Here is a 24889-nt window from a genome sequence, read left to right on the forward strand (position 1 = left end):
CTTTCCCTAGGTTTAAGTACATTGTAGCGCAAAATCCACGTACTGAACATGACCTTTCATTGCATAAATACGGGTGAAATTGGGTTTAACGTAGCGTTCAAGATTATTTCAGTTAAGCAGCGACATGCTAAAGATTGACGCCCATTCCTGTTCTATAATGTGAAAAGCCAGAGTTCATAGGAATTATAGTGAAGTTACACAGAATAATCAGGGACCTTAATGGTATGGTTTTCCATGTCGAGTAGACTTATCTGTCATACAATAGTTATTGCTATGCGGGATTGCTCATACCCTATGTTAATGAAGAGGCTCGGGAACGGAAGGAAAGCCGACACTGTACAAAAAAGTCATAGAAGATCGGGACTGTGACAATTTAAATACCTAATCAAGTTCTATGCCTTGATCATCATTTGCATGGTTGCAGCGCATATGGAATTTAATCAGCATTGATATCAAGACTGGGTATGTGCTTTGATTAGTTTCCGGATGCATTGACATTTTGCCCGCAATTCAATGCACAATTCCTTCATACCTGACTGGTTCCATAATCATGATTATTCTTTGATCAGGAGAGGTCCAGTAATTGTCATACGTTACCGATTCTATGAAAAATAATTGTAGCCATGTATAAGGTATGTTTTTAACATAAGCCTCAAATCTCCATCACACGACAATATTGTAATCCATGTCCATTCTATTTTATATGAAGTGCCAAGACCAGCGTCAGACTATTGTGCGGGTTTCCCTATGCCATTACCGTGTGCCACCCTTCACACGTCACAAGAACCTGCAGATTGTTAAAGAAACCAGTTTGTCATCTGAAAAAATGGAGTGAGTGAGTGAGTTTAGCTTTACGCCGCACTCAGCAATATTCAAGCTATATGGCGGCGGTCTGTAAATATTCGAATCTGGACCAGACAATCCAGTGATCAACAGCATGAGCATCGATCTGCGCAATTGGGCACCGATGACATGTGTCAACCACGCCAGCGAACCTGACCACCCGATCCCCTTAGTTGCCTCTTACGACAAGCATTGGTTACTGAAGATCAATTTTAACTCGGATCTTCACGGGGTTCTGAAAACATGGGTCTACCAGGAAAACCTTAGAAACATTTCCTGGGGAAGTAGATGTTATAACCCTAATCGATCAGCTTTTAAGAGATAGTCGTAGCGATGTGTCACCTGTTAACGTATGATGCTCTGATATAAATAAACACTTCTATTTAATATTGTTACAATTATCGAACATGATCAATTGGTTCACAAGCCTTTTTTATACACACTAGGAGAGATATATCACTGTGTCCAGCAAATGTACCAAACCATCCCTGTCTCAAAGATTAACCATAATCATAAGTGCTATGAAGAATGGACCTTCTCAAAATTCACAGAAAGTATTTGAGTATGAGGATTCTCAAAAATCTAAGGATTTGCTTGAATTTAATTTTCCATAGTTGTACACCACTATCCCACATGGCAAGAAAGACTTGATCCATAAGGGCATTTGTAAATGAAAGTGGTGTAAAAAGATATACCTACATATCTGTTTTCCGAGATTCAGGGACAATTTGTCCAAAATGAGTTTACTGAGAAAACATTATGTGACATGCCGAACTGCTTCATTGATAACATCTTTGTCAAATTTCGAGGTAAAACATTTCGACAAGAAGTAGGCGTCCCCATTGGCACAAGTTGCAATTCCCCCCTTGCGGATCTGTTTCTTTACTATATCTATCAGAAGTTCTGGTCGGGTTGGTAAAATCAAAACAAGGTAATTTGGGCCCCTGCACGAAGCGATCTAAACGCTAAGACTATCTTAGAGTATGGGATCATCGTGTCAATGTGCATGTTGTCAATGGCCAAGAAGTTTAACTTCAGCTTCGGGTGTACCGAGAATCTAATACCGCTCAATAACCGTCAAATGACCAGTTCCTTTCCACTGGTTTACCCACCTGAGCTTGAAATGAGGGAACCAAATGAGACCACCTCGACTGTTTCATATTTAGATCTATGCATAAAGAGTCTGAGTGAAAAAAAACACTCGCCATGAGGCCGTATGACAAAATGAATGAACTCCCCACTCCAATCGAGCATGCTGGAGTCATCAGACTCTTGCTCAGAAGGTGTTTGATCATTGTTTGCAACATTCAAGACCACAATAAAGCTTTCAAAACGGTTTAAGGTAGACATGTGGCAGGCATTTCAACATGTGATACATCAGTGACAAAACGTATGTCCGATGCAGTTCCTTATTTTGATATTTATCATACGTTCCAGAATTCTTCAGGTGTACTGTTGACTTGCTGTGACAATGACGGGTCAAAGGTAATGACGGGTCAATAATGTTTCTTGTCATTACGACCCGTGAATATCCGGGGTAGAATAGGTCTTCAGCAACCCAGGCTTGCCACAAAAGGCGACTATGCTTGTCGTAAGAGGCGACTAACGGGATCGGGTGGTCAGGCTCGCTGACTTGGTTGACACATGTCATCGGTTCCAATTGCGCAGATCGATGGTCATGCTGTTGATTACTGGATTGTCTGGTCCAGACTCGATTATTTACAGACCGCCGCCATATAGCTTGAATATTGCTGAGTGCGGCGTAAAACTCAACTCCCTCCCTCACTCACTCACTTCTTGTCATTATTATACTTTGTCTTTTGTCCTTCTTATGTAAAGATAATACATGTATAGACCCGACTTCGAATTCCTACACAGGTGCAAGTTGTGAACCCCATTTCTGGTGACCCCGTCGCGATATTGCTGGAATATTGCTACAAGCGGCCTAAAACCATACTCACTCACTCATTAATATACGTTGTTTTAATACTTAGCCGGAATATAACCGGAGCCATACAGAAACAGCAGCTGTTTCGTTGTTTAAGAAGATCAATACTGTGGTTAGTAAGATTACGAGCGTTGTTTGATTTCTGTATCTTTATGTGTATCAGCGACCTGAGGGGACCTATTATTATTATTGTTATTTTTTATATTATTAGTTCTTTCTTTTTTCTTTTTTTTTCTTTTGTTGTACAGCAAATCATGTATTACCTAATAGTATCATCAGTAGTGATGAAATATGTTTAATCAGTTCATTTCAAATGACACAGCTCAAATTTACAGTTTTAATAGTTGGCACGAATCGAAACAAGATACATGGAAATTCAAGCAATTTCATTCTCAACGTGATAGCAGTTTTTAGATAGGCATTTTGAAGTCGAAAGAACAAGAAGGCATGAAGTTTTTTACAGATGATAAATTCGAAATTCTATATAATAAATTATTTTGCTTTTAGCGACGCTTCAAGGTATATATAACGTTAAAACGTTTAATCTACATTATCTATGACGTGACATAGTTTTTAAATGCTTTTCGAAAAGGTCAAACTGAGAGCCATTTCATCTGACGTATTTCATGACATACGCTTAGATGATCCAATGTTACAAATTGTGTAAAGTTTGAAATGATCCTCCATTAATGTGACTGTCTACATACTTAGCAAATGTCATTTGTTAGGTTCAGTTTCTATATTTTTAAGAATGTGGTATATGTATTAAATTTAGGTTGTTTTGGTAATAAGATCCTGGTTCATGTTTTCCACTGTACTTTCAGGAATCAAAATGAAATGGTAAAAGCGGAAGAGCAGAAAAACGGCAAGCAGAAATAGTCCCCAAAATAGCGACAAGGAGATTTGCAGTGAACATCAATTATCTTAACGAAAAGGGATTGCTGTGGATTACCGAGCCTGGGATCGGAAGTAACAAAATGCAGCAATTGTGTCTTAATACGCCACGGAGGGATCCAGTGGAAGAACTGGCGCCAGGGTTAATGACACGTCTACAGGCTGAACGGTGTTTCCACAACGGCCATATTGCTCTACTTTGATGTCAGAAACTTATTTGGTAAATTCTTGAACGTAGTGACTAAGCCATGGCGTCTCTGATGCCAACTGTACCCTACTGCGGGAATACGCCTGATAACGTACTTGTCATAAACTTGTAACGAATGAAAGACGATACGAGGAATATATGCACCAACTACCCATACTCTTCAACATAGTCTGGCAAACAACTAATGTCTGAAAAAAGAACGCCTTTTTGTTGCAATACCATCTATATTTAATTTAAACCGAGACATATCAGTGTGAGAAACGAACGACGAATTAACCTTGCCGGCAAGAAGCATCAAGTGTCTAAATTTCGAGACTGCTGCAGGATAATTTGTCCATGATCGAATTGTCTTGGAACAGGTAATCGTCCTGAATTAGTTCCAATAGTCGAAAACGGACATCAACATGTCAAGTGGAACATTCCCACTCGTATAAACATAACAAAGGAATCATTTATTTCGTGAAACTCAATTTGGATGTTTCACCCTTTCAAGGGTACTGTCTCAAACTGTCCATCTACTCTACATATCCGTGATGTGTTGTACAGAAATTAGTTAATACTTCGCAGATTAGAAACTTGATAAGGCAAGACAACGAATGCCTCTAATGCAGAAAAGGAAATGATTAAGGATGGTGGCAATATACCTCCATGGAGCAATAGAGTGGTTTCAAATTTCCAATCATGCTGGATTGTTGTGTGCAACTCGAGATGGTATCCATGAGCATTATGCAAAGGAATAGAAGAGTTATTTGTGCACCTGTTGACGTTAAACTATTAAAAAGCTGAAGGACGTTATTGTTTTAATGCTGTATCCTCTGCAATATCTGATGTTGATTTAAGAGAGACATTTCAATGATTGTGATTCTCTCGATACTGTTGCCATCTCTTCTGTATCTGGATGTGTTAGTCATCTCACAAGCAGTCATGGACTAACATTGTCATGTGCATGTATTCAGCCAGCACCTGTGGCCACAGCATGTTTTACAATTCGCATTTGATCAGCGTCTAAAAGAAGGAATAATCGATAGCCTGATAATTGAAATGCCTTAAATATCAACGTGTTCCCGACATGCTTGACCAACTGTCCGGACACTGATGCTCAGCGTCCACGGCACCACGGGTCTGAGACGACCTGACAACTTTTCCATATTGTAGTGACATCCTCATTCCCCATCTACAGCAAGATGAAAACGCACGAAGCAGAATATGTGGCAAGTCTGTACAAAGGGAACAACATTCTTGGGATCTCCCTTCTGAGTATATCAGTAACAGCGGTTCTTTTGGCCATGTTCATTTTTTCTTCCTTCGTCAGCCTTCAGAACGTACGGACGTTGTTGTTGAAGCACTTGCTGGTGGCGTTCCTGTTCGAGGACTTCTTGACGCTCATTCAACAAGCCTTAGTCTACCTAGCTAGGAAGATGAAAGTGCCAGATATACGGTGCTTCTTCAAGAGCACGGCTTTCTGTGAGACTTTGTTAGTTCTGTCCAAGTATACAAGTCTTACCAGCCTTACCTGGGTGCTAGTATTGGTTGTGTACCAATGGCGGAATACTAAGCCTTGGTATAATGGCAACCGTGGGAGGGCTTTAATATGTGCGACTGGTTGGGTGTTTTCCTGTGTCCCTACTGCTGCATGGACTGTGATTTTAGCGCTAACTCACAAAGGAAAGTGCTGGAATGGTCATCTATCTATGTCCAGTATCTGGATTATTGAAGGGCCGAAATTTGGACTGTTGTTTCTGATATTACTTTTTCTGATGATAACAATGTGGAAATTGTTTGATAGAAAGCGTGAAATCATCAATATCGACGAAGTACTAAGGAAACGAGCCCAGCTGAGACAGTGTATGTGTGTATTCGTCTGGATATGCGTTGGACAAGTAACGTATATAGTGAGTGCGCATGCGCCGTTGCAGTTGGATATCCGCTCACTTGCAGCATGGTCATATGTGGTAACCATGCTCATGTCCAGCAAAGGGTTTGTTGTGTCCATTTGCTTTTGTTTTCTTGAGTCTGACGTCAGAGATGCGCTGAAGTCACCGATTACGACATGACAAAAGAACATAAGTGGTCAATATTAATTATTCAGTTTAGAAAATATTACCCAATTGCCCTACTAACAATATTTATGGACAACGTTCAGTAGATGTATTAGCATAACGTGGAACATCTTCAAAATGAACATTTTGTCTGCATATGATAATTATTTTTAAACCATGCCACGAGTGTAATCGCCCAGCAGATATTTCTGGTGTAAATAGATTAGAACAAGGATGGTTCAGCTGATGTTTTGCAATATATTTTACTCAGCTAAACGTATCTATGAGCAAGACCCGATATTCTCATGCTTCCCCTTGACCAGACGGTTGTTTCGACCGCTTGTTTCCAGCAGGTAAATACACCTGCAGAATATGCGTTTAATCTTGCTCAGCTGTACATAGATAAGAAAGGTCAACATAACCAAGCATACCCTACTGACATGATACTCTGATAGATAAAAATGTATCCACACATACATGTGTTGTTATATTTCATATACGTTGTCAGTAGACGACCCATCCTCCTGAGAGGGTACGTAAGTCCAAATCTTCAAAGTCAATTTAGCTCTACCAAACTTTTAATCGTAGTATAGTTGTTATTTTTAATAACGGTTAAAACTCAGCACAGTCACCAGCAGCTGAAGGGATGGTGTAAATTCATCCAGGGCCTGTGCAGGTAGCCAAAGTACTGTAAGTCCCCATGGTCCCTAGTATGGTGATCTACCTTCAGTTGTTGGTGATCTATAGCCCGTTGTTTTTTTGTATTGTCTATAGTGATTAGTTTTAAATGTATATCTGTAATGTTCTGGTATTTGTACTGTCCTTCGATGACAGATTTTTACATTATAAATTTATTGATTTTAATATTGACATATATTAAATTGTACTCGTCGCGGAATGGCTGAAATATTGCCGATGTGACGCTAAATATAAACTCACTCACTCACTCCGTAGACGACCCACCAACAACGACCCAAGCTCTCAGTTTAGAAAGCTAAAACCGAGACGAAGCTTGTGGTCATGATTTGTTTATCTATTACAAGAAAAAATGCGATAAATTCTGCGAGGGAAACGTGTCTGTTGTCTGACCTGCTTCCTTATCTGGGAGATAACAGGGGACGCCTGGACATGCACGGTGCAGATCGTGCACGCGTGGCAACTGTTGCTAAGAAGGTCGCACGGCGCCAATCTATGTGGCCAACCTTCAGTGCAATGAAATTTAAAGACGCAAATTTGCTTTTTGGCACATTCTCAAAACGATAAATGGGTCTCGTAAAATATGTTGGATAAAACATGTAACTCTTGAAAATTTGTCTAAATATCCTTTTCTATTTCGAATTTCAAACTTAAACAAAGCGAATAGTATCACTAGCAGTAACTTCACTGGAAAAGACATGGGACCGATTGTGATGGAGGACATCTGTCACAGGGACAGGGACAGTTGAGGGTACTCCCGTATCACTAGTAGTATGTTTGCTGGAAAAGGTGGGTTGTAGGCAACTCACTGGACGCATCTGGCCAGGTCGTTCTATAGTTCTACAGCTGCAGCTGCTCCCCGATTTGTCTACTATCCTGCTTGCTGTTCAGGAGACAGCACAGGCGGAACTGGTAGGAGGCATGGAGACATACAGATTGATAAGTGAGCCAAAAGATAGGAAGATGTGTTCTCCTTGAGGATCTCATTAACTCACTGACCTGGGTCAAAAAGAAATGCAGGAACTTAGCTCCCTCCTAAAGTGTGCGTCTCAATTAACACGGGCTGTCTATATGTTTCACAACTGTTCTCCATCGGCTAAACGCAGGAAATAACACAATTATGAAAGTGCCTGCCGTCCACGCATCCCAGGCACTGTGATTCGCTGCGCCCCCATGTCCTGCTAGAAACCTAATAATCAAGGGTTCGTGGTATTGTTTCAGTTTTGTCAACACAGTATGATCAATAGTATCACACAGGTTGTTCAACTTCTAACACCTGCATCGCTATCAATACGATTGTACATCGTCATATGACAGGAAACTACTCTTATAATTGATGAGCGTAACAGTACGTATATTGTACATACACATACAGTGTGTGCGTGTGTGTGTGTGCGTGCGTGTACAGTAAAATAAGAGAATGACGAACTCAACGGGACCACTTATTTTAGTTCGTTATTGTGAGTGAGTATGGTTTAACGCCGCTTTCAGCAATATTCCACTATTATCAAGGCGGGGGCACTAGAAATGGGCTTCACACAATGTAACCATGAATCGAAGCCGGGTCTTTGGATGTAACCTCTTAAACTTTAACCTCTAGGTCACCCACCCCCCGCCCTAGTTCGTTATAAGCATTTGGACTTCATATATGCATATGTTCCATATGCATCAATAAACAAACGAACAAACGCTGAAAGCATCCATCGACATATGAGGGAATCAATGGTAACACACACACACACACACACACACACACACACACACACACACACACACACACACACACACACACACACACACACACACACACACACATATCTGCCAAATATATACAACAGTGTTTTATGGGTCTCTCATATCTGAAAATAAGCATATTCAATTTGGTTGGGCAGTTTTATTTCAGTTTCACTCATTCGTGTGTTAATGCTCTAGAATAGACCGTGACATGGTGGTTTTAAATCATTCATTGAAACACATCAACTTGTTAAAATATTTGCGAAATGCTGAATACATCAGACCAGCGTTCCTGCCACCAGGAGTAGATTTATTATCCTCGCCTTACAACGTTGCCAACATCCTAATCTTCCAGACACATCTAGTGTCTAATGTCAATTAACAGTGCTCTTTTCAATGGCGTGCTTTACAAGAAGGATACATTGCTTCGGAACTCGTGTCTTTTTGATGTGATTCATTTCAAATTTCAACTCATAAATCAGCCTGCATGTTTTCAGAAACTCACAAAAATAACATTTTAGTAGTTACTTGTATTTGTGACGTAAATCAAGATTGAAGTTAAAGTGATAAAAGAGCCCTTAAGGTTGTTGCTAGATAAGAAACACCTCCCCAGTTGAACCAAATGTGTAAATCCGTAAACAGAATGCTCACGTTTCCATAAACAAGCCAATAAAATGTTGCAGTATAAATAATTATAAATAAATTTTCAGAAAATGAACCAAAAAATGATTCTAATGCTAAATTTGAAATGCGACTTGCATTGACATCAAATTTCCAATGCAGCTTTTGGTCAGTGGAGTGAAAAAGCTATCATTTTTGTATGTTTGCTGGAATTAAAGAACTGCCCTGCAGGCACAAGAGAATGGCGTACAAAATCGACATTTTGAATCAACTGTCTACATGAGATTTATCCTTCAGGCTATGGTGTAAATTATGTGATTATCGTCTACCACCGATTTTCTGACAAGGGAATCAGTTTTCAAGTGTTATCGTCTCTGTGTTGCTCATGGTACGGTCGATAATTTTCCATGGATATGCTAACTAGATAAGGCGGTAGCCATATCAGCATATTGCATTGGGTGTGTGACATACATCAGCTATACAGATGTAGATGCTGATTGATGGACCAAGAGAAAAACAATGTATGTGACGCCTCTGTTTTGAATTATTACCAGAGAAAAACCCACACATACAACCTTTTTAATCTGCCATGCAGATCCTGAAACAAACATATCCAAGAAAGCACATGCAAGTCTAGAATATGTTGCAAGTCTACATAACCACAGATTCAGGTGTTTGAAGAAAGTTTCTGGGCTCCTTTTCCTTATATTTTATGATTATTATTTATGAACCGTTTTTTCCGTATAATATGTCTGATACTATTTCATAGACTAAATGTTAGACTACACCCTTGTCTTCAGCAACCGAAATGGATGCTTGTCGCACGAGGCGACTACTCAGGTTCAGACTCGCTAACCTGGTTAGTGTATGTCATCGTTCCCCAATCACTGGGACTCTCTGGGGCGGTGGGGTAGCCTAGTGGTTAATGCGTTCGCTCGTCACGCTGAAGACCCAGGTTCGATTCCCCACATGGGTACATTGTGTGAAGCCCATTTCTGGTGTTCCCCTCCGTGATATTGCTGGAATATTGCTAAACGTGGCTTAACACTAAACTCACTCACTACGTCTCTCTACACTCGTAATATAGCTTCAGTATTGCAGTGTGCGTCTCTTTTAACAATGTAGAACATTTTATGTACACTTGAGGACACTACTTCATGAACCGAATTTATACGCGACTGTAAACCATGTATGCAGTTGGTGAATGTTACGCTTTGAATTACAAATGTAAGCGTCAATCAATAATTATTAATTATAAGTGGGTACTGTAGTACAGCTGGAGTTTACATTGATGATAACAGTTGTATCATACACCAGATGGCGACGAATCTTGGAATGTGAAATAATTATGTCGTTTCTGGCAAGGCATCCTTTTAAAGTTTGTAAATTTACGACAAACATCAATGAAACAGTATATCATCAACTCACTGAACAAAGTTAGTTACCTTAACAAGGTGCATGTTAAAAAGCAAATTGTGCAAATTCGTGCGTGAAAGTGGACATCAACCGGTTTGATAGATTAACTGGGGAATGTAATCTACACATTGGAGTGTTTATTACAGTGGAATACATCAGTACTCCCCTTTCAACAATAACACGGCAATTTGTGATTTCTGCCTTTCTATTACCGCAGAACTTATAACTCTTTAAAAAATACGGCGCTAGAATGGCTCCCTGTCTATGTCCAAGATTCAGTTCAAGGTTCGTTTGATAACCCGAACACAACAAATCTCATCATGTTCTTCTACGTTCCATTCTACTAGTACTGTGTTATATTTTTAGATTTGGCCTTGTCCATAAAATAACAAAATAATCATATCACTGGTTTAAGGACACTCGTGAAGGTCCAGGTTAGAATTGGTTATCAGCAATCCATGCTTGTCATTAGAATCTCGCTGACTTGGTTCACACATGTCATCGTATCACAACTGCGTAGATCGATGCCCATGATGTCAAGCACTGGATTGCCTGGTCCAGACTCGATTATTTACAGACCACCGTCATATAGCTGGAAATGGCGGCATGAGGCGTTAACTAACACACAAAATACCATGATCATATCTTGTAAAGTTTGTCAGGTCGTTTTTGCATGCCAATTGTCTTTCTGTAGTAACAAATCCATTCATACATGTGAGCAAAATAAGGCACTTGTCAGAGCTCAGTAAACACCGAGCCAGTATGAAGAACCCTGTTTCATTCTTCTTTTCCGTTTCCGGTCGGTAAAGGGGGTTCTGTCTCTGCTTTGAAGAAGTGGTTGAACTGAGTCCAGTCATTGTCACGTCCATACACAACTGCCCTGTACAGCAGGAACTCCAACATTCGGATGTCTCTCGGGGTCACTTTGTGGAAACTGATCGGCAACTTGCTGCAGCACATCATACCCTGAAACAACCGAGGATTCATAAACCTAGATTTATTTCAGCGTGTGTCTACTTAATCAGAAAGGTGTCCAAACAGTAAATCAATGGTCATGGGTTCCTGTCCAGCCGAAAGTCAAATGTCTCTCAAGGGATGTATTATTCTATTATCACAACTTTGCCTCCAGATTTTGTTTAGCACCTCGTGATGGAACTGACCAGCGTTAAATTTGAAATATTTAGGACTGGTGTTGTTTACAATGGTGGTATGTCAGCGAGCTCATGTGTTTATTGGACGTATCACATTGCAAAGTCCATAGATTGCCATAAACGTGATGGGCTTCATAGGATGTGATATACGTGAAGGAATGGGATAGAATGTTTTAAAAGCAATAGATACTTTCAAATGATATAGTGAAGAAATATGTCACCGAACACCTAAACTCACATACAATGAAACTATCCATGTAACTGTGGTCAAGGTAAACCTGAATCAAGGAAGAAACGCTAAAACGCCATCACTGTGATTGTCAGATTCACAAACATTTTATACATCCCCTGACATATTATAAACTTGCTGAAATACGTTTCAAATGGGTGTTAAAACGACATCACTCTCTCACGAACTTGACGTCTTACCGTTTTAGCCGGGTGTCGATCATACAGGTGTAACTGTTTAGGAAGGGTCCCCATTATGTAGTCTCCAAGGTTAAAAGGGTAGAAGGTCTCCCGACCAGTGTTGTCTAGAGAATTATACACAGGCACGCCAACCTTCTTCAAGCATACCGCTAAATCCACGTCCTCGTAACGACCTCCCTTCCGGCACGCACCCTGCACCAAACGGGACAATATGTGGACAATCATATAAAACGTTACTCTCAAATAATACGCTGTACGAGGCACGTTAAAACTCTGTCACTCATTCGCAACGGCCTGTTCATATCAACATGTAGATGTGACGTGTATTCACGAGAGAATACATATCCGTACCTCTATGGCAATAAACGGAATCTAGAATCACGACAGATCGTTTCAATGGTAAAGTGTGTAACTGGCATTTTCGATTTTGTTTTTCTAAACAATAGCTCGAGCTATACAAACTTGCCGTTATTTATTTTCCGCATCCAAATTTCAATGTTCAAGATTACAATTATCCTCACTACTAATACGAGGGTAAATGACAGGAAAATAGTAAATTGTTCGTGATTATCCTGATCCATCCTAAAACGACGTTTGTGATCTTGTGCATATTCTACATAATGATAAGTGAGGTGAGGTGGAATTGGGTTTAACGTCGCGCTGGAGAATATTTCGCTCATATGACGACGTGCATGTGTGTGTATGTGTATGTGGGGCTGCTTGTACTAGCCCAGACTGAAGCTGGTTTTATAGTGCTAGCTCACTGAGATACCATGACGCAGTGAAGCATGAATACCCCACTCAGACACATTATACTGACTCCGAGCCGACCAGTCCTTGTTGTACCCATTAATACCGAGCGCCAGGCAGGGACCAACAAGTACCATATTTTAACATATTTTGGTATGACGCGGTCGGGGATCAAACCCGCGACCTTCCGCCCTCCGGGCGGACGCTCTAACCACTACACATAATGATAAGTACCTCTTATCGTTTGTCCTCAGGGGCGGTGGGGATAGCCTGGTGGTTAAAGCGTTCGCTCGTCATGCCGAAGGCCCGGGTTCGATTCCCCACATGGGTACAATGGTACATTTCTGGTGTCCCCCGCCGTTATATTGCTGTAATATTGCTAAAAGCGGCGTAAAACTAAACTCACTCAATCATCCTCGTTAAACGTAATAAAACATAGTGACCAGTCAATCAGCAATTTGAAGCAAAGATGGCCGAGAACACTGTCGGTGATATTTATTAACCTAACTGACATGACTGACCTTCACATTGTATCCTTGTTCTACTAGTCTGCGTACAGCATGGCGACTGAGGACATACCCGGCACCCCCACTCATGTACCCGGGGTTGAGGAACATCTTGAACAGGTGCCCCAGGTACACCGCCTCATCCGGGTTATAGAACGACAGGAGGTATTTCAGGTTTTCCATGACAATATACGTGTCGTCATCTGCCTTCAAGAACCAATCATAATCCTTCAAATAGTGATCATAGATGTATTTCATTGCTGCTATCGTCTTTTTGGTTAGACGTTTCCGACCTTCCTTGATGTGGAAGTCGATTATAGAATGTCCAGGTGTGGTGATGTTTGTTGTCATGATGAAGATCTTGTTGTCGCATCTTCTCGCCCAGGTCTCGTTCAATGCAGGGATTTTGTTATTCAGTGCCTGTTCTTGTGTGGTAATCCAGCAAAATACCCGGATGTGTGACGTGTTGTGTTTGGCTGTAGGTACATCAGCTGCTGGAACAGTAAGCAGATTAAACGTGGGCTACGAGCTTCATCATAATCTCAGTATACAATGTATGCCGTACGCTGAGTGAACTACGAAAGAAATCTATCGAAGACACTTCAAATAACCCCCACTGTGCTGGAAAACAAATATATTTCCAAATCGTTTTTCTTTACTTGTAAGCAGTAGTCGTCATTCAGAATTAACAACTGGATTTTTTTTTTACACATGTCAGGTATGTTTACATGATTGGCAGGAGAACTGCTGTGTGGCATCAGGCAATAAATACCTAGTACATGTTTTAGACAAATTGTGTGATTGGCGTATGCTAGTGGCAGGGTAGGACATGCTTAGTCTATTGCTAACACATGGTGTCATATGATTTTCACAGATACATCTGCCAACTGGAATCTGATGATATTGTTCTTTTGTACTGACGTTCTGTATTAACAGGGGACGTTTTTAATGTCCAAACATCATACAGAGATTCCGTTGACGTACATAAATTCCTTCATGAGTGTCTGTCAGATACTAGTATCATTTATCTGACACCGATTTTTTAAGACTTTATATACGTTTCGAAACAATGCCTTGTAAGATAAATAGTGTCTGATAGGCCCGAGAGCAGCCATTTGGGTTGGGTTTTTAATATATGCTAGAAAATTTGATTTACGAATAAATACAAACTTTCACGTTACCGGCCGATAACAGCAAATTTACGGTCCAAAGCCGCCAATGATGTTCGTATCAAATATATTACCAAAGAATTTTTTTTTTTTTTTATTTCATCCACATCAAATATGATTGACGCTTTCTGTGCCGCACAGTTTATTTCATCAGGGTTCAGAGAGTGTATGATCTGAAATCTCAACGCTGAGCTGTCTGAAACAGCTGGTCCTAGGGCAAAGATTTTGGTAAGCTCGTAACACCCCGTGCAACCTTTAGCGGCTTAAATAGCGAAATAAAAGATCATGATCATATACATTCTTCGTGCTGTGTTTATGGTTTGGTATATGGAATATCAGCGTCCTACTGCTCCCCATCGCTACGATGTTATCCACTCAAATATTGATGTTTGTAAGTTCTATGTTACACTTTTACCATTTCAAAAACGGTATCTACCTTTATGGAGCAATAACTCAACTTATGAACCAGTTTATCATACAGTCTGGATATCTTGTAACTACCTCAAAGTGCTGTATGTACATGGGTGTACACGGACGTTCGAAGGGTGTACACAAAAGTTCAACTGGTAAGTGAGTGACTGTGATTGTACGCCGCTTTTAGTGAGTGAGTGAGTTAATATTTAACGTCACATCGGCAATATTTCAGCCATATTGTGACGAGAACATTTTACATTGTAATGGGAAATGTATATATTATAAAACCTGTCATCGAAGGACAGTAAAACAACTAGGATATCACAATTAGATTTAAAACTAGTGTGGAAGGTTAAAACTAATAGCACTATTAGGACAATACAAGATAAAAACAGGCTATAGATCGCCAACAACTGAAGGTAGATCACCATACTAAGGCCCATGGGGACTTACATTACCTTTGCTACCTGCATGGACCCTAGCTGGATTTACACCATCCCTTCAGCCATTGGCGTTTATACCGAGAATTAGCCATACATTAAAATGACAAAAATACTACGATTAAAACACCTGGTATACCTAAATGTACTTGAAATGTTTTGGGACTTACGTACCCTCTCAGGAGGACAATAATTTTACGCTACGTCAACCCCCTTTGAGGGTACAGCCGCTAACAATCTCAGTGACTAATTTAAATTACCAATAATAAAATATTTATCTATTTACAAATCAGTTAACAAATCTAATTCTTTTAAAAATTCAACTATTAAATGATAAATTATATTAACATTATAAAAAAGATCCTTCAATGTTTTGACATTAAAATACTTATCCCTTGTGATGGAATATTCTACACAGTCAAGCAGGACATGCTTGACCGTGATTCTTTCATCACAAGGGATGCAAAACGGAGGATCCTCACCTTTCAATAGGTACTCATGAGTATATCTTGTGTGGCCAATACGACATCGTCGTATGATGACCTCTTCAAATCTGGACTGACAACCCAAGTAGGTGTAACCAATATAGGGTTTTATTGCATGTAATTTATTGATACCTACTTGGGTATCCCACTTCTTTTGCATCAGATCGCGGATGTATGTTTTAATGCTGGCTTTATAATCAGAGTATGGGATCAGAAGTGGTGTCATAGAATTGTTGAGTGCTGCCTTAGCAGCAAAATCGGCCATTATATTCCCAGAAATGCCAACGTGGCTGGGTAACCAACAGAGGACGATGTCGTATTGGCCATTTGCAAGATCATTATATAATTCTATAATTTCTATTAAAAGTGGATGTTTACAAGAAATATTTTTAATGGCCTGAAGGCAAGAAAGAGAGTCAGAAAATATGATATATTGTTTATATTTAGGGTGTCTATTTATATATTTAAGAGCTGTTAGTATTGCGTTTGCTTCAGCTGTGAAAATTGAACTGTCATTGGGTAATCTGGAAGATATTGTTCTGGACCCAATGACAGTGGCACAAGCAACCGCGCCACCATCCTTGGACCCATCTGTAAATAAGGATTTATATGTATTATATTTACTTTTTAATTGATTATATTCTTGTTTATATTGCACCATTAGTTTCTGCTTTCTTAAACTTAGTCAGTGTGAGGTCGACCTGTGGCCTAACCAATTGCCAAGGAGGAGAAGAAAGAAGACGGGAAGGAGATATATTTTCCAGCTCAATGCCGGCAGCAGTAATGAATGGCTTAATCCTGAGCCCAAGAGGCTGAACAAGAGAAGATTTCTTGTTGTACAAGTCCTCATAAAGAGGATTAAAGATGCACTGAAACGCAGGATTAGACTCGTTAGAATATAGCTTGGTAATATACTGTAATGATAATTTTATACGGCGTTGGGTAAGAGAAGGCTCATCTGCCTCGACGTAGAGACTGTCAACAGGAGATGTTCTGAAGTACCCAATACAAAGTCTCAGACCTTGATGGTGGACTGAATCTAAGAGTTTTAAGTTGCTTTTACAGGCTCCACCATATACGATGGAGCCATAATCAAGCTTCGAGCGGACAAGTGATCTGTAAAGGTGTAGGAGCGTAGCTTGATCCCCTCCCCACCTTGAATTAGACACGACTTTCAATAAATCGAGTGCCTTCAGGCATTTAGTTTTTAGGGATTTAATATGCGGAAGAAAGGTTAAATGGGAGTCGAAAATCAGACCCAAGAATTTTGCCTCTTTGACAACCTTGATGGGAGTGCCATTTAAAAACAGTTCTGGGTCTTTATGAGGCTTATATTTATGAGGCCGTTCAATAGTATGCATATTCTTACCGCGACAAGAAATGTTAAAATCATCCACAAAAAGTGATCCATCAATGGAATCGTTTAAAACCTTGGATAAACTGTTGATCTTTATGCTGAATAAAGTGACAGACAAAATACTCCCTTGTGGGACACCCTGATCCTGATTGTAATGGTCAGACAGGGTTGAACCCACTCGGACTTGAAATTGTCTGTCTTTTAAAAACTGTGATATAAAAAGAGGTAAACGACCCCTTAAACCAAAATCATGTAAATCCTTTAAAATGCCATGCTTCCAGGTGGTATCGTACGCTTTCTCGAGATCAAAGAATAGCGATACTGCATGTTGTTTATTGACTATTGCATTTTTGACAAAGGATTCTAAGCGTACCAAATGATCCATGGTACTACGATTTTTCCTGAAACCACATTGAATATTTGTAATAAGGTTATTGGTTTCAAGATACCAAGTTAATCTATTATTCACCATACGTTCCATGGTTTTACAGACACAGCTAGTTAGAGATATCGGTCTGTAATTAGACGGATCTGTATGATCCTTGCCGAGTTTTGGTATTGGGACTACAATGGCATTACGCCATGAAGGGGGAAATTCCCCAGACGTCCATATTTGGTCAAATATATCTAAAAGTGTCATCAGACATGGTTCAGGTAAGTGTTTCAGTAGCTGATAATGTATATTGTCATCCCCTGCTGCAGTGTCATGAGCTTGCTCAAGAGCAGTATGTAGCTCATGTAATGAAAACACTTCATTATAATCTTCACCGTTATGTGATTCAAAATTAAGTTTTGTCTTTTCCTGTTGTTTCTGATATCTCTGAAACTCAGGGACATAGTTTGCCGATGAAGAATTTTTGGAAAGGGTTTCGCCAATTTTATTTGCAATTTTAGACTTGTCAGTAATTAAATTATCACCATCTTTAAGATGATGAACAGCAGATTTTGAACCTTTGCCTTTTATTCTCTGAATCATGTTCCACACCTTAGACATGGGTGTGCGTGAATTTATTTTGGAGACATATTTCCTCCAAGATTGTCGTTTGTTTTGTTTGAAGGTACGACGGGCCTTCGCATTGAGTATTTTAAATTTATTTAAATTATGAACAGTTGGATGATGGCGGAAATAATGTTCTGCCTTTTTCCTCGCTTTTCTGGCTTGTCTGCAGTCTGTATTAAACCATGGTTTCCGTACGTGTGGAGTTGTAGAGGAATTCGGTATACCCTCATCAGCTATTTCCTTTAAAACGTCAGCAAAAATCTGAATGGGATCAGGTACGTCACTGAAGAATTCAGGTCGTAATTTCGATTTACATATAGTTTGAAATAAGGTCCAGTTAGCCTTCGAAAAGTTCCATCTTGTATATGATGGAGAATCAGATGGAGTTATTTCTGAAAGAATAGTTGGGAAGTGATCACTTCCACAGAAGTCACTATGGACAGACCAATCAAATTCATTTAGGAGGTTAGAGTCTGCAAGAGACAGATCTAGAGAAGAATAGGTTCCGGTTGCAGGATGCAGATAGGTGCTTGAATCATCATTGTATATACATAGATCATTATTGGAGATACAATCTTCCAGTATTTTGCCTTTAGTATTAGTGTTATTACCACCCCATAGCGGGTTGTGACCATTTAGGTCACCCATAATAACACAGGGCTTCGGGAGTTGGTCATAGAGTGACTGCAGATCAGTCTGCTGAAGTGCCCATGAAGGCGGAATATATACAGAGCATAATGTAAATGCTACACCCAGAGTAAGTCGCACTGCAACAGCTTGGAGGTTAGTTTTAAGTGTAACAGGACTGTGAATAACACCCTGCCGTACAAGTATAGAAGATCCTCCAGTGGCCCTATCACCAAGAGGAGAAAAATAATGATATGCTGTAAACTGGCGTAAAGTAAAATCATCCGTCTGTTTAAGATACGTTTCTTGCAGACAGAATGCTGATGGTGTTAGATCCTGGACTAATAGCTGTAGTTCATTAAAATTAGTCCGTAGACCTCTACAATTCCACTGCACAATATCAGTAAAATGACCTATCTTTTGGGTGGATTGATAGGGATCTACCCTAACTTCTTCGAGGGCGACGAGCTATGTGCCCTGGGGTAGGAGTTTTCGGACACTTCCATGTCCTCAAGTGATCCGTATTTATTGAATATGTTGATTGGATTTTCTGACCCCTTTGGGGGTCTGCCACTTTTTTTCGCTGTCTGTTCTTGGTTTATGAGAACTTTGAACAGTGTTCTTTGAATTTGTTTTCGATCGAGTTGGTTGGGCTGACTGAGATGATGAGGTTTCCCCGGATAAAGATGAATCCTGACTAGATGACTGTGATGGAACTTCAGACAGGATGTCCACGGTATTTCCAGAGGTCAAAGTCTGAGTAGACTGTTCAGGTGTGAGTGACTGAGGTTTGGTGGTTTTTACCCACGTCAAGTCTGTTTGACAATGTATTGAACAGGTGGGTACTGATAAGGTGTTTACCTTTGGGTCTGTGTCCGAAGATGATCTTGCAACCTGATGCATACGAACCACATGGTGCTGTTGTTGATTCAACAATTTTTTGCATCAGCGAAGCTAATATTTTGGGTAAATTTGATTTTAGAAATTTCCATTTGTTTTTCCAAATTGGGCAGTCTTTGAGAAGGAAGAATGACTTCCTGTACAGTTTGTGCACTTCTTTGGTACTATTACAGTCTTCTGTAACATGTGTAGTCTCACTGCAGTGAGCACACGTTATTGGTTTTGTACAGGTGTTAACACCATGGCCATATTTTTGACATCTAAAAACATCTCAAAGGATTTGGGATATAGATGCCAACTGACATATTGCAGTAACCTGCCTTGACTGACTTTGGAGGATTTGGGTAAGAGAATGAAAAAGAGGTATGTGTTGGTTTGAATGGTTTCGTTGTTTCTGCGGGTCGTAAACCGTTTCACATATATTACTCCCTGGTCTTTCATTTCAGAAACAATGTCTAATTCAGACATATCAGCCAACAGTCGATCCTTGTCTCTGATTATACCTTTAGTGGTATTTAGTGTTCTATGGGCAGAGACTATAACAGGAACTCCAACAAACATATCCGTAGATAGCAGGTTGGTCGCTTGCTGTTTTCTGCTACATTCAATCAAAAGTGATCCTGAACGCAAGCGTTTGATGTTTCGTACCTCTCCTGCTATTCCGTTGACACCTTTAGAAACGCAAAAGGATTAAGTTTCAAGGGAGTCTTATCCGGAGTTTCCATAATCAAAAATCGTGGCCAATAATCAACAGAATTACAAGGTCGCTGTTCCTCATCAATGTCGAGTGGACGTTTTGTCTTTTTTGAGGGTGTTTGGTACTCCATGTTTAGTTTATATTGGTTCATCATCCGAGCTCCCCACCCACCATGGAGTGTCGTAAAGACGGTGCTAATTACAAGTGGATCTCCGACTTCCAGCACCAGGGATACCCGGATGATATACTCCAGCAGAAAAAATAAAAATAATTAGTCTACCAGATTGGCCCATGAGCCAACGCCTTCTGGCACAGGCATCTAGGCAAATTTTCGCAAATTTGAAAATCAATGTATCAGTATCAAATATATATATATATACAAAACAAATCATGTCAAATATTATGTTCAAATACAACCGAGCCAAAAAATGATAGAACAATGAAATTGAGTGCTCAGGGCTCAGCATGACCAGCCGATTGGTTGAACCGGGCCCATTCAACCACCCGTCTAGGTGAAGTAAGGGTCGAAGTGGTGTGTTGGGCAAAGGAACGCTGTTCCTGGACCCAGTGCCCTCAACCACCAGAATCCCGTCCTCCACCGACACAGGGGCGCAACCCACGGCAAACGGGTTGGTGGACCAAATATACCCCCGGGTCCACAACGGGGGGTTGAAGGGCGCTTAGCATTACCCAGCACCCACCACGAGGAGGTGGCCCTTCATGGGTGCCACGCCGCTTTTAGGAATATTCCAGAAATAATGGGTTCAAACATTTTACTCATTTAACGGACACGTGTTTAGAGTATTATTGTTGCTACTTCACAAGTTATAATGATTTATTATTGATAATTACGTTTATGTGATATTAATACATTATTCTTGTGGATGCAAACTTCGCTAATCATGAGAGACGTCATATCAAATTGTATGTAGTCATGATCCCGAAAATCAGGAGCAGATGATTTCTACTGGGTTATACGACGCATTGATTATCCATTATTCTGGCAAGTAGTGCGAGCAACTGGACAATCAAATGACGTCTTCCCCTAATGGTGAGGTGAGGTGAGGTGAGGTGAGGTGACACGGGGTTTAACGTCGCACTTGAGAATATTTCGCTCATATATGACGACGTGCATGCGTGTGTATGTGTGGCTGCTTGTACTAGCCAAGACTGAAGCTGGTTTTATAGTGCTAGCTCACTGAGATACCATGCCGCAGTGAAGCATGAATACCCCTCTCAGACACAGTATACTGACTCCGAGCCGACCAGTCCTTGTTGTACCCATTAATGCCGAGCGCCAGGCAGGGACCAACAAGTACCATATTTTAACATATTTTGGTATGACGCGGTCGGGGATCAAACCCGCGACCTTCCGCCCTCCGGGCGGACGCTCTAACCACTACACATAATGATAAGTACCTCCGAGCCGACCAGTCCTTGATGTACCCATTAATGCCGCGCAGCAGGCTGGGACCAACAAGTACCACAGTTTATCATCTTTTGGTATGACGCGGCCGGGGTTCGAATCCGCGACCTTCCGCTCTCCGGGCGGACACTCTAACCACTACACCACGGAGGCGGTCCTTCCCCTAATGATTCATCAAAGAAATGTTTCTGTCAGACACTACATCCCCCAGACGCATGTGTCTATAGGTGATCTCTAGTCCACGGTGATTTGCTTTTAGAATAGTATCGGGGGCGGTGGGGTAGCCTAATGGTTAAAGCGTCCGCTCGTTACGACGAAGAGCCGGGATCGATTCCCCACTGTACATGGGTACAATGTGCGAAGCCCATTCCTGGTGTCCCCCGCGGTAATATTGCTGGAATATTGCTGAAAACGGCGTAAAACTATACTCACTCACTAGAATAGCATCTGTAGAAGCCGTAAAGAAGACAAACATACCTTTGTGTACATACCGCGCCTTCAACCAGGGCTCTGAACCTTTGAATCCTTAAGAGAGAAAGCAACGATGATGACATCAGCTTTTCACGCAAGACTAATAAATGGTTAATAGATTCAATTCAAAACTTAAATCAACAGAAATCCCATCTGTTTCTCCAGCTGTGCCCGATATCCAGATTGATGTATGAGCGTGTTTGTAAACACATATTAAGTGTATTCCCCTTCTGCCATGCAAGTTTTGTTTTGACTTGTACAGCTGTACAATATACCCCCCTTGTTTTGTTTGCTTGTTTGTTTGTTTTGCAGGTAAACAACTGACTTGCCCCTGCACGTGTTTGTCGCTAAGATGATTTGTATGACAGCACGTCCAACGAAACCTGGAACACACTGACGCTGCAGGTGACACGTGTTTCCTGTGATCGATATATGATTACCTGAATCTGTAAGTCAGCTCCTGGGCATATCCTTTGTGCCGGTACTTGTAATCGGCAGTCTAGATCCATTTCTATTTATATACCTTCGCGTCGATATTTTAGATGAGTCTGCATGTGCGTCCTTGTTCTTTCATATTTATGGCATATGTTTTCTGTTTATCCCCATTGACGGTGCATGTCTATATGGTTTGTTTTTATTGATGTATGAGCAAGCTTTGTGTAGTGTTATCTCCAGACTCTATATAATACGTTTCATACTCTCATTCATTCATTCACATTAAAGCCAGGCACTCAGCGATTCACGCACTAACGTACACTATTATTAGAAAGTCTTCAGTCTTGAACATTTGTATGTATTTCCGCATTAAGTCTAACACAGTCACACATTAGTATACTAGCTAGAGTGGCAGTATTACCATAAGGTATGATTCTCTCACTAAAGGCGAAACCATATACATGTATATCCGTGAAGTCTTAAAATGGCATATGGACCGGAGGGTCTAATCTTATTTCACATCAGTACCACAAACTAAACCTTAAATGTATATCCCGCAGACACAGACCGGAAGTGGAGGTTGTGTGGGTTGTGATGGTTGTGCGGGGGTGTAGACGGGCCTCTATTTTCATCCATACAGGATCACACAACATTCGCAGCATCTCAACACATATTCAAAACGTGTCTTAGCATGATAAACACATTTATATGATTTAGTACAAAATATCACACCAATCACGGAATATTAATACATCTTCGAATTAATGTGGTTTAAATGTGAATGTTTTTCATGAATCATTACAGATGGGTAAATATATCAATCTATCAACATAATAAACTCCTACCTTTCCAGTGCAGAAGCTTGCCGGTGCTGAGAGCGAGGTAAAGAAACACAAGGTAGAAGGAAACTACCACCAGTGCGAAGAAACCAAGTTTGACTTCCTTCATGGAGACACGTCATTCAAACATACGAACTAGCACCAGCCTGCTTGAGGTATTCATCTGCAAATAATGACGTTAACACAACACCTTTGTACGCCATTGGTGTTTTAGTTTGACTAATTCCACTTAAATTGTCCGATCCAGACCAAATGCATGTAGTCGTTTATTAACATGAAACTGACATAGTGTATGCTGATCAATACGATGGAGTCGATGTACATTGTGGACGACAGCGTGCACGACGTACGCCAATACGTCAATAACAGATGCTGCCATCCCGTGCACAGATGACGGTAGTGCTTGACGTTTAACTATGGCAAGCAGCAGCATAGTGTAGGTGATGTGGAGCACTGGTTTACAGATGCTCTTTGCTCAACGATCTGATTGTTTACTAGTAGTTACTATAGATTCTATGTGCGAAATTTTGATATTGTCTGTGTTTTTGTGGTAATTTAGCTGACTGCATTTGTATCTGAGTTACCAGACTTAAACGTGTTTTTACTGACTTGAATCCAACGTGCTCGGACTGCCAGTCCTCCCGTGCCCATACGGTGCATATTAATCAATGTATTGACTTCCGCGTAATACCCATACTTTTCTGGTTTATATGGATACGGTAATAAAATATAATGTTAGGGGGACCTCTGTGGTGAAATATAACATCTTTGGTGGAATAGATTGTTTTGGGGGACTTCTTTGGTAAAACGGTTTGAAAGGACAACTTCGTAAGTCAATTATATTGTTTAAGTCAATTCCGTCAGTGAAATATATGTTTTATGTGGATTCTATGTGCGATATGAACGGTTTATGTGGATGAAGTTAAATATGGTTTTCTTAGATTCTGAGGGGTATATATGGCTTAGGGACATTGTATGGGTCGTATATATGGTACTTGTATTCCATGGATGAAGTATATAGGTTTACTCCGTTTCCAAGGATGATGGTTTAGGGAATGTCCGTGGATGAAATGTGTGGTTTACGGGGATTCCGACTGTGAAATATGGTTGAGGGGGAATTCGGTGGTCCAAAAAGTAAGGTTAAAGTGGATTCACTGGATGATTTGTTGTACTTCGATGGGATATGTGGCATTCTGAGAGTGAAATATATGGTTTAACGGGAATTCCGTTAATGGAATATATGTTGATTCCGTAGATTAAATATATAGGTAACAGGGATTTCGTTAAATATGCGGTTTATGGAAATTCCGTGGACAGATGATATTTGTTTGTGGGTTCCGAAGGTAAACATTAAAGTTTTGGGGTATCCTCTGGATGAAATACGTTCATCAACT

At 40.5% G+C, this 24889-nt stretch overlaps 1 protein-coding gene across 2 annotated transcripts; it reads right to left on the minus strand.

Annotated features, from left to right (window-relative positions):
* Window positions 1-10941: 10941 nt before the first annotated feature.
* On the minus strand, window positions 10942-23807 carry LOC124281235 (glycoprotein-N-acetylgalactosamine 3-beta-galactosyltransferase 1-like). Of its 2 annotated transcripts, none has more exons than XM_046717264.1 (5): window positions 23502-23807; window positions 22228-22275; window positions 13251-13726; window positions 11980-12171; window positions 10942-11365 (listed from the first exon to the last, which is right to left on the minus strand). In XM_046717264.1, the coding sequence occupies exons 1-5, from the start codon at window positions 23602-23604 to the stop codon at window positions 11177-11179; spliced, it is 1008 nt and encodes a 335-aa protein (XP_046573220.1). In that variant the 5' UTR covers window positions 23605-23807; the 3' UTR covers window positions 10942-11176. The 2 variants fall into 2 exon arrangements, with proteins under 2 accessions (XP_046573220.1, XP_046573218.1); XM_046717262.1 differs by having other exon boundaries at window positions 13251-13729.
* Between the last annotated feature and the right edge of the window lie 1082 nt (window positions 23808-24889).

This window comes from Haliotis rubra, unplaced genomic scaffold (genome assembly GCF_003918875.1).
Source record: "Haliotis rubra isolate DU_JTF1 unplaced genomic scaffold, ASM391887v1 Scf280, whole genome shotgun sequence".
NCBI classification, from domain to species: domain Eukaryota; kingdom Metazoa; phylum Mollusca; class Gastropoda; order Lepetellida; family Haliotidae; genus Haliotis; species Haliotis rubra.

Excerpts from the sequence above, each read along its gene's own strand:
- LOC124281235 (XM_046717262.1), bottom strand. The coding sequence starts at position 23,604 with ATGAAGGAAGTCAAACTTGGTTTCTTCGCACTGGTGGTAGTTTCCTTC. Across the intron at positions 12,172-13,250 it reads AACAAGGATACAATGTGAAG|GGTGCGTGCCGGAAGGGAGG; the intron begins GTCAGTCATGTC and ends CGTTTGGTGCAG. Across the intron at positions 11,366-11,979 it reads ATCGACACCCGGCTAAAACG|GGTATGATGTGCTGCAGCAA; the intron begins GTAAGACGTCAA and ends CGGTTGTTTCAG.